The sequence below is a fragment of the Papaver somniferum genome, unplaced genomic scaffold (genome assembly GCF_003573695.1).
Source record: "Papaver somniferum cultivar HN1 unplaced genomic scaffold, ASM357369v1 unplaced-scaffold_99, whole genome shotgun sequence".
Taxonomy (NCBI): Eukaryota; Viridiplantae; Streptophyta; class Magnoliopsida; order Ranunculales; family Papaveraceae; genus Papaver; species Papaver somniferum.
Window position 1 is genome coordinate 6,191,065 of NW_020653081.1, and position 11,280 is coordinate 6,202,344.

At 35.3% G+C, this 11,280-nt stretch overlaps 1 protein-coding gene and 1 non-coding gene across 2 annotated transcripts; one reads left to right on the forward strand and one right to left on the reverse strand.

Annotated features, from left to right (window-relative positions):
• The first annotated feature begins 4,609 nt into the window (after positions 1–4,609).
• Positions 4,610–4,681, forward strand: TRNAP-AGG. Its single transcript has one exon. It is a non-coding gene; the product is annotated as a tRNA-Pro (tRNA).
• Positions 4,682–5,015: 334 nt separating this feature from the next.
• LOC113346509 (tyrosine--tRNA ligase 1, cytoplasmic-like) lies at positions 5,016–9,953 on the reverse strand. Its single transcript, XM_026590057.1, has 10 exons — positions 9,762–9,953; positions 9,523–9,676; positions 7,896–8,182; positions 7,713–7,809; positions 7,335–7,440; positions 7,164–7,246; positions 6,592–6,737; positions 6,317–6,422; positions 5,466–5,525; positions 5,016–5,305 (listed from the first exon to the last, which is right to left on the reverse strand). The coding sequence occupies exons 1-10, from the start codon at positions 9,848–9,850 to the stop codon at positions 5,285–5,287; spliced, it is 1,149 nt and encodes a 382-aa protein (XP_026445842.1). The 5' UTR covers positions 9,851–9,953; the 3' UTR covers positions 5,016–5,284.
• Positions 9,954–11,280: the final 1,327 nt, after the last annotated feature.

The following is an 11,280-nucleotide window of genomic DNA, read 5'->3' on the forward strand; positions in this document are numbered from 1 at the left end:
TTTGTCTATTTACTATTTTTGTTGTTTGGTTATGGATTTGGATGGATGAATTTTTATAACTTTGCATTTATGAATGAATGTTAGTCTTTCCATTTGTATAGTCTAAGAAAACTGAGGAAACAATCAATATTCACTAATTTTTTGTGGATTTTCGATCCTTCACATAACCTAGCCGAAAGTGCATATAATTCTTGTCAAATAAACTTGTACAAAATTTCGGTTGGAAAGTCTCGGCCATTGTAGGGAACCATCTAGGAAAACGAACTGTAGCCGTGTTACGGTTAGGAAATACCAAGCCGTGTATTGCACTGGAGACTCAAAAATTAAATGAGTCTTGGTTACGGCTACATTTCCGCGCAGTGTATCTTTTTGGCGGTTAGAACTCCTAACCGTAATTATGACATAAATTTGCAACTTTGATTTATGGCTTGGTCGACATTTGAAGTTCCTGGACGTAAATATTTGTACGGTGGGGATTTCCTAGCTGTATGTCACTCTGATAACCCAAAAAAAAACAATGACTCCTTGTTGCGGCTATATATCCAGGCCGTAATCCTGACAAAAATTAACAACTATTATTTACGGCCCCAAAATACCTAGCCGTAAATCTGACACACCACAAATCCTACAGGTTTATACAGAATTACGGCTCGGTATACCATGTGTTTTCCTAGCCGTAAATACCTATAATTTTGAATACCACATCATATCGGCTAGTTTTTTGAATTTTGAAAAAATAGATCCGTTTGAAGACTGATCTATAGAAGGTTCTAGCTTTTCAACCACTTATTTAAACTTGAAATAACTCCATCTCCATATAACCACCCATTCCAAATCAAAATCACACCTTCTACACTAATAATCTCTACTAAAACTCCTACAGACTCAATGCAATGTACTCAAAGGATAAACCCGACTTTACTTTGGATGAAGACTTATCTCTTTGCCAAAATTTTGTGTTATGCTATCCAAAGAAGAGAGAAGAACGAAATAATGGTGGTGTACCAAGTCAATCTTATTGGGAAAAAAAAATTTGAAAATTTTTGTAGTCAAACAGGCAACACTAACAACCGCGATGGGATTGAATTGTATCTTCGATTTTCAAACATACGCTAAAAAGTGGAAGAGTATATGGCTTTACTTCGTATGTGCAAGCAACTTCGACTTAGAGGTGAGACAGATGAAGAAGTCGTAGCTCAAACTAACAAGGAATGGAGAAAATGGAAAGGTTATAATTTCAACTTCGAAGCTCAAATGACCATCATCAAAGATTTCTTGATACATCGGAAGGGATGTTATTAAAACCAACTTTGTAATGGCGATATATTAAGCATGTAATGAGTTTTATTATGGTCTAGTTAATGAAAGTATTAGTAATTTTCAATCGTATTAAGAATTCATGTTGAATCAAAAAATTTCTCAACTTTCAAATCTAATTACGGAGTGGAAATTTACGTAAACCCAGACGTAATGCAGACTCAGGTTATATTGGGAAGAATAACGGCCAGAAGTTCATAAAATCCCATCTGTTTTATGTGTTCACGGCTGGGAGTTCCTAATATCCCAACCGTTTTATTTAATTTCGGTCGGATCGACACATTTACCCAGCCGTAACAGCAGAAAATTCCAGATTTTTTACAGATTTTTGACGGATTTGAATTGATAAAATTGATGTTGGGAGATGATTATAAGGTTATCTTGAGTTTTGTGATGAAGGGTTTCATCATTTTTCTTCAAAAATTTTCAAAACAAATTCACCAAAATACCATTTTTCCTTCTTCAAAACTCAATAAAATCAAATTTGGATTTGCAAAAAATAATATTTTGATTAGTCTAATCGATTCACTAAGACTGATTAGTTAGCTTAATCAATTTAATTAGCACTAATAAAATTAAGAGTAGATTAGAGATTACGAAAAAGAATAGATAAGGGATCCTACGGATTGTTATTTCATGATCTCATTAAGCCCCCAAAAACCCACCCTTTTTAAGCCCCGATAATAGGGTTCAGGGTGTACCAATGTTTCTGGTAATGGTCACACGGTGTACTGGTTGAATACTTCAATGTGACCTATTTGCAAGTAATTATGAAAAAAGGGAAAGAGTTGGTTGCAAGAATCTCCACTAAGATTTACTCAAATAGCTTCCTTGGACCCAAGTGACCATCAATGCCACGGCTATGTTTGTGACAATAAATTGACGCATAGGACTTTGCACTTGCCCTCAACTTTTCTACCTGGTTTACCTATCAACACAAGGTTCTCAGAAAAATTCATTGCTTTTTGATCAATCAAACAGTCATGGCTTCATCATTTCCAAGTTCGAAATACGTCTGGAAGATCGAGAACTTTTCAAGTTTGAAGAGTGATAGACTGTACTCGGATGTGTTCACTTCATTTGGTCTTAAGTGGTATGTTCTTATTGGCTGCATCTTTCTTCTTGATTATCTGCTATTGAAATCTCACATGATTCGTGCTAATTTCTGTAATAACAAGGCAATTGAGTATCGATCCAAGGGGAACCATGGAACTTACGCATCAAATATAGGACACGTAACTCTGAATGGAACTCACTCAGTGATATTCCTTTCTTGTGATGAGGCTGCTGTATCGTGGTACACTCATTACAGGGTCGCCATTATCGATCAACAAGATACAAGAAATTATGGTATATTTCTTAATTTCATGTTTTTTACCTCGAAGATGCTTAAATTTTGTTCTTATGTCTTCGAGTTTGAATTTGTGATCAGATGGAGAAGGCGAATGCGGCACGCGTGGTTGTAGAGTGATGCTTCTTACCGAGCTATTGGACCCCATGAGTGGATTTGTCATGCGTGATACTTGTTTCATCAAAGTCGAAATCCTGTCCGCTATCAAAATTATAAAGCCTATTACCGAAAAGGTTAGAATTTGCTTTCTCCATTTTCCGATCAGTCATAAGTCTTAATCTTTATGCATGTCTTATTGAAAGAGCACTAATTTATACTAATACTGATTAGTTTAAATTTTACGAAATAACGATCAACAAATGTTGTCATGTACTAATTCAGGCACTCCCTGTGAATGAAGAACAGCCTCGTCCACAGGAAACAGACACAGTCCGCTAAAAGAAGAACCCCAAAGAAGATGAAAGCACACACAGAGACACAAAAAATTTGAGTTTTATTGCGCGTATATTTGACTGAATTTGATACTCTTGTCTGGAAAATAAATCCGTATAAGTACTCGTTATATCTGTATAAGCACGTAGGTTAGGCTTTGAATTGCTCGGTCATGTTGTATGATTTGAACGTCTCTGTGGTGCTAAATTTTATTTATTAGACTACCTCATTCTAATTGAGATTTGAAGGATTACATATCAGAGGTGGTAGATAAACACATCCTCTTGTTTCATCATTGTACATTACATGGTGATACAACAACTGTGTAATGTACCTTACATTTTTTGGAATTACATAAAACCAAATAGCATGGTAGAGACTAACAGAGGTTTTGATCTTACAAGTGAGAAATATGATGCTCTGAAGAATATCGTAATCATTCCCCAAATCGGCTTGTTGACCGTTGATTGCATCATCCCCAATTACCTTGCCTGTAATGTTTTTCAATTTAAATTGCAAACCACATGCCTTTGTTTGATCCATCGGAAAAGAAGTTGTATCAAAATCCTTAATAAATTTCCACATGAGTAACCAAAAAAGATTTCGCCCAACATAAATTATCTTCTCTATTCTTCCTTCTACAGATCTAGATGGATGAGATTGTTGAAGCAATTCCATATATTGATTAAATGATAAAATCCCATTAAAAAGCCCTAAGCGCTATGATAAATTGTTGTATGATAAGCGTAATGAAAGAAAACAGGCCATGTAATAATATTTTTTTGTTTATTGAAATTGAACAAGTAAAAAAAGAAGTCTAAACCTAATATTGCAAAATAACAATATTTTTATTCAAAAACAATGACCAGCATTATCAAAGTCCAGACTTTTGAGGAAACAAATTCTACGAGTGACCCTCCACCTTTTTCCACGTTTTTAAGGTTTATATTTATGAGAATTCTTACTGCATTGAATTTGATATCATAAGCTCAATCCATGTGGTATCACATTGAACAAAAAAGAAAAAAAAAATGAAGAAAATGCAGTGTCCCACGAGACAAATAGAAGCCAGAGATGGTGAAGTTGGAAACGGTTTGCCCTGTTTAAGAGGTCTCAGCCAACCAGATTGATATCCCTCCGGAACATACCAGTGTCTAAAATTCATGTGAAAACCCTCACGACGAACCCCCTCTATCCGGATGGTTATTTACATATTTTCTTATACATGAGGCAGTTAAATCCAAATCAATGACTTGAAGCTTATAGCTACACCATATACGTAAGATTTTTTGGTGAACTAGGAATGGAGATGCATTTAAAGATCATCTCTCCAGATATAATGCTTGTTTCAGCATTTCATCCATGAAGCTTATTGTTCGCTAGATTGAAGAATTGTCACACAAAAACCACCGCTTGAAACTATATTTTGTATAGACTATAGACCTGCACATTTACGATATTATCAGCAGCAGGTTCTAATATTTGTTCGGGTGAATTTTGGTCACTAATGGGCAATGGGTCTAGTGGTATGATTCTCGCTTAGGGTGCGAGAGGTCCCGAGTTCAATTCTCGGATTGCCCCATTAGTGTTTTTTCCAGCTCCAACTCCAATAACACGACTGGAGTGGAGATCTCTCTTTTTGAGCCTCACCTCACATTTACTGGACTAGTTCGCATTAATACCACCCTATGCCTACAGGTGTGAAATCATCATATAAGGATTTCTTTCTCCTTTTGATGAAGGGTTTTGTAATACCGAGATAGCAAGTCCATGAACATCAGGAACATTCAAACACCTGCGAACTATCTTTCAGAATGTTATTTTGTCGATTACAGAATTGGTTACGGATTTACACTCAGATGATAAAGTTTTATCATCCTGTATAGGGTTGAAAGTTTTAAAAGATGGGATGAAATTAACATCCATAAAAATGTCGCTAGATCCCCCCGCAATATATAACATATCAGTTCTTTAAGATAAAAAACAGACCCAATTAAAAAGGAACCTTCGACCATAATATGCTATTAAGTGGAGTCGTTCATGTTTACAAAATCCCAAGATATATAGAAATAACATAAAAAATGCTTATCCTTAAACAAGTTGGCTGGTAAAGGTACGTCAAAATTTGAAGTTTCAAAGAGAATGATGAACCATAGGGACTGAGATACAGCTCTTGCTAGAGCATCACTTTGTTACTCTGTAGCTCTGCAGAAGGCAACACAAATTTGTTCAGTTTCTGATAATCCTGGAAAGGAAAATAAGATATGGGATCCCGAAAGTAAAGGTAACATATTTGAAACCAAAATCTAACTAGATGAAAAACAAACCAACAAATAAAAATGTTTTTAAGAAACATTGACCATACCTTCACTTTTTTCAATAATGCTTTTGCATTAGGGTCGTTAGTGAAGTGATCACGAACAGGCTGCAGATAACAGAAAGAAAGCACAAGTCAGACAACCTTTAGTCATTGCTTTAATAAGGTTCGGATGACAGAAAAATCCAAGTTCATCAAAAAAATAAAAATGCAGACATAATGCGGTATTGATCCAAGCAAAGTGAAAGAAGAAGAAGATCCATCAAGGATAACAAAATAAAAGTAGTCATATGACCCGCACAGCTCAACCTTCTTAGATCCATAAACTCTTAGACAGTTTCATAACATAAACTGTATACAAACGACTGAACAGGGAAGTTCTAACAGCCAATTCGTTCATAGAATTTTTTTAAGCATTTGAAATTCTACTCGCATAGAACTCATGTGTATAAATTATTGGAACAAGTAGTCAAACATAGTTTCTAAAAACTTATCAGTTCAAACTTAAATGGTAATAGCTTGAGCTGACTTATGAGTAAATCCAGGATTGATAACATGAAACCATACATTCTCAGAAATAACACAACTATGAACTATGGGATTGGGAACAGCTGGGAAAAACCAGATCAAGGCTGATTAGAGGATAGTATCCTGATTCGCAAGTGTTAAGGATTCATAACATGAGATCATACATAATCAGATATAACACAACTATGGATTGGGAATACTCTGGGAAAAACCAGATTAGGGATGAATACAGGACTGTTACCATGACTCTCAGTTTTGGATAAAATGAAATCAATGATAACCAAAAAATAAGATGATCCTGGAATGGGAATGTTCTGAAGACAACCCATCTAAAATGCAAACCAGATCATAGTTGAGTACAGGTTTGTTACCTTCAAGATCTTATTCAAAGCTTTTGAAAGAGCTGGCTTGAGATCAGCAGGATGCAGTTCCTCATTTTCATAGTCAGCAATTAGTTCTTCCATGCTTTCATAGGTCCTAAACAGCGAAGAAGTAAAAGTAGAAACCACACAAGTCAATTATAGAAAAGAGGATCCAGAAGACAAAAAGGCTCTCCTAATGAACCTTAAAGCTACTAACAAAAGAGAGGCAGAACTAAAAGAAACAAATGAAATGTGCATACACCAAATAATACAAGGTAACTCACTTATTCCCCCCATTTTTTTCCTGTCGTTGTACTTCAAACACCCCAAACCACGGGAAAATGATGTATTTTATGTATTCCAAACATGGGTTCCCTGCCACAATCTTTGGAGGACAGTATGCCCTCTTGATCTTAACGTTAACTTCAGCCTGTTAACGTTGAATTGGATCATAATAAAATACAGTTCTTCAGCAAAACTATGTAAACAATGTGGAAGTGAAGAAGATAAAACAACATTCACCAGACTTGCATAAGACCAACAAAACCAAGTTTCAAATAGGGGGAAAACATAAAAGGCACAGAACCAACACAAATAAAGTAAGAACGAAAAATGAAAAAGACGAACAGGAAACAGACACAGGCTAGTTGGTCAAAGAACAGAGCTCCCTCCGTTTATCCCAATTTTTACATCTACATATCTCTGTGGAACTAAGAAAACGATATCGGTTGATTTTGAAGCCTAAGATGATAGAGGTAAGCCACATGAATATATTTAATTGATCATGTCGACTCAGTGATTCAGTGATGACATTCAATTTCTTCCATCTGTGTTATATCAGACATTCACAATATACCTCTTCATCTTCCATGTAAATGGAGGACGATGGGTCACTCTTTGACATCTTCTCCTGCCCTTGTTGCAATCCAGGTAGCATGTCTGCGAGGCAATAATAATAAATCAGTCACAAAATATAGGTAAATTGAGGAACCACCAAATCACAAAGAGATGCTTGTAAGAGGGTTACGGTGTGACAAGATGACAGGCTTGTTCTTTCTCTTGATAGAGTCGCAGTACTCTCTAGCAAGTACATTCACCTTCCGCTGATCCATACCCAGCTGGCAGACGTCAGCCTGACAAGAGACATATTAACATCCTGTTAAACTTTGCTCAAAGGTTTTAAAAAGTCATATTCACCAACCCACACCTGTAGGTGCACCTACAAATTGTCAACCAACCCGCTAAAATATGGTCTAAACTCTAAAGGTTAAAAGGATATCCTCTTCCAGTAACATATAAAGAACTGCATATAAAGATGATATCCATATTATAAGTAATATGCCTACACTAATAAGTAATGTAAGCATATTAACGCACATTTAAGATGACATCCATATATCAATACCTTTAGGAAAAAGACATCAGCACATTGCATACAAGGATATAATATCTGGGCAGCAGTCAACTCATCCTGATCACTGCGACCCATTATTTGACAACACCTACACAGTTGAACAATTTTAGAAATAGTTCATAATATTAATTACTTAACTTATTTAACTATCTAACAGATAACAACAACTCATACCTAGTTATCCTTGCCAGATTGTTCTTACGAGCGATATCCATCACTAAAGGCCAGTACTCAGCTGCCCGTGAATTTATTTCATCTGAAGACCACAAAAACTCCACCTTGTCAAGATTTCTCAAGCCTACAGCCTTCCAAATCTCAATCAGATATTGACCGACAACTTTAATTTTGGCCAAGTCACCACCCATTTTATTGTTTAGCTGGGCAAACCAATCAGCAATCCATATTTTGACCCTGCACCCACAGTCTGTCAACTTATTCACATTTATTGCCTTCACAACACCCTGCAGATTTCAAAAGAGGAGACAATCATATTATATAAGCTTGGATGACCGGTAAGGGAAATTGTATATTACATGAAACAGAAAAAAGAAATTTCAGTTGACCAAAGAAAAAGTTTATTCAGAATATTATTCAAGAGAAACAGATACATCTCAGTTACCAACATAATTACATAGATGAAGCATTGAGAAAAAAAAATACGAGAACGCATGTATTCTTCTCACAAAGACGTGAATTACTGTCGAGATGAGTAATTTACAGACAACAACGAAACTGCTTATCAAGATCCAGTATGCAACGGCAGAACGGCAGAATCAGAATATAAAAGGATAAACTTAGGTGGAAGACCATAAAACTTGTCGTTTAGCACATGAAAAGTTTGCAAAAAGAAAATGAAAAATCTAATCTTCATGCCATTTTTTCCTTACGGTGGAACGTGGTTTCAGCTCCTGTAAATGCAAAACTCAAAACTTAAGAATGCACATAGCAATTCTTCCCCTATCTTCTGGTGGATTTAGTTCAAACAGATGACTAACAGAACCCAAAGCCTTCAAAAACTTGAAATCTTCGAGAAATCTACATTAGCCAGATTTCAGAACTAAAAAATCTTCTTAAATGAAAACTGCATGCAACAAATAGAAGACAAATCCTGCATTCAAAATATTAAGAACCCAATTCTATATGTTCCACTCTAAACCCGATCTAGCAAGAAAAAAATCCAAGCAAAATAGGTATATGTAAAAGAATTTTCAAGGAATTTATAACACTGAGCAGTTTTATCTCCCTCTCTCCATCTGCAACTTTAAAAACCACTATTTAGGGTAAAGACATTGCAGTTGGCTAGCTCCGATGCATGTGAGTATTATTCAATAGTTCGAAACAAAACAAACAATTCTATATTTTTTATTAACCTTCTATAAGAAAAAACTTACCCAAGATGAACAGAGAACTCCACTAGAAGTTATACTAGAAATTGTTAACAACACTCAACAAGACAAAAATTTAGAGTTTAAAGTACTTGAAGACCAAATGACTAAATAATGGAAGAATTGAAATAAATTAATAAACAAAAAACAAGAAAAACAAGTTTAAGAGACAATGAAAATCCCAACTGGTTTGGTAATTTTCATATCACCTCATCTAGTTACTCACCATTGACCGCAAACACAAGTAATTTATTTCAAACAACAAAACACCAGTAAATCTATTCTCCGAATGCCCTAAGTAAATCCTTCCTCAAGCACACAACAATTTGTATCTTAAGCATAGTAGTGAAACAAAAAAAGAAACATCAATGGAGAAACCCTAAAATTGAGAATTCCAACTGAGAAAATTGAGGTACCTGTGCAATGTGCATCCTTCCAGAGGGTTCAAAACCATCATAACAAATAGGTTCAGGCTTATTAGCAAGCAACCTCATCAGCTCTTCCTCTTGGATACATTCTTCACCAATACTCCTTACTATCTTGTACCTTTCTTCTAGGGGTAACGACGACCTGATACAATAATCCAAAATTTCCATTATTAACCTATACAAAGAATAATTGAAGAAAAAAAAAGAGAAAAGAAAAAGAATCTTACTGAGTTCCTTCAGGATTTGAAGCGGCTGAAGTTGAACCCTCTTGATTTCCATCCAAGCTCACCGACGAGATGTTGATTTCGTCCGCCATGATTAACGACGAAAATGGTTTAGGGTTTAAGAAAGTCCAGATCGGGGGCGAGAGAGATAGACGATGAGTAGATGGTTGCAGTTTTGGGTTTAGAATAGAAGATGGGTGGGTTGCAGAGACTAATAAAGGGAAGAAGGATTTTCCAATGCAGGGTATTTTGGTCATTATAGAAAACTGTCAGTGGTAAATGACAGAAGCACAGCATTTCTTTTAATTAATTTTTCTACCCTGAATAAACCATGATTTATAAAGGCTGATACCAGTATTACTAGGGCTGATACCATTTAGCCGATCCAACTGTCAGGGTCGTGTAAGATCTTGAGATGGTATCAGCCCTTAATAATTTGGTGTCAGCCTTTATAAATCGTGGAATAAACGGTGCACGTCTTTATCATAACTTATGTTTTTCGTCTTAAAAAGGTTAATTTAGTGTATGTGTGATACCCTAATCCAGTGGCGGAGCCAGACTTTCCAACTTGGGGGACAAATATAGAAAGGGGAAAATAGCACTAACAGCGGTCGGACGCTGACCGAAATTTTTAGGATCTTTTACGATAAAAGGAACAAAACTTGCCTCAAGACTCCACAAAATATAATCAATACTTCATAGAATCTTATAGTATGTAAACTTAATGCTAGATTATAGGAAACTTTAAAATGTATGTAAATAGTTATACCAATGAAACATATTATAGTAACTTTGTAAAATCCAGGGGGATAATTATGAAAAGCCTAAAATTTCTAAGCCTAAAACAGTCACATTGTAAATTCTAGGGAGGAAAACGGCCCTCCCTGGTCCTCACTCAGCTTCGCCCCTGTCTAATCACATTTGAGTACAAATTCATCCGGTGAAAGATACTCGCTAGAAAAATGACTAATGAGGAGCTAGTCATATTACGCATATGTATGGTGCAAATGTTAACATGTAACGTGTTTCTCTTATTTACGTAATTTTCATTTGCTAATAAGTGAAGTGCTTTTTGCCATTTTTGTAATTTTCAATTGCTAGAAGCCTAAAATATGCCTACCAGTTATGGCCAAACCCTAAAAATGAATAGTCGAATGCCTCAAATTAAAGGCGAAGTACAGGTCGGAAGAAACTTATGTTGAGAGACCTGTTATTTTTGTAGATGTATCCAACATTGTTTGATTTATATTTTTTTCATTATTAAATAATCGTTAAAGAGAATATCTTACTAATATAAAGAAAAGAGGGATTTGTAGTGAAGCCTTTTTAATTGGTCAAAAAGCCAAAATAGTTTGGTGTCACCCTGATATTACTAATATGACCTTAAATATTAACAATTACTATGCATTTATATTCAAGGGTGAAAATGTACATTGGATCAATGTTTGTATATTCACAAGAATGCCATTGTTTTAAAAATAGATTAAAAAATTTAAAACATACATATCTTTAAAAATACACA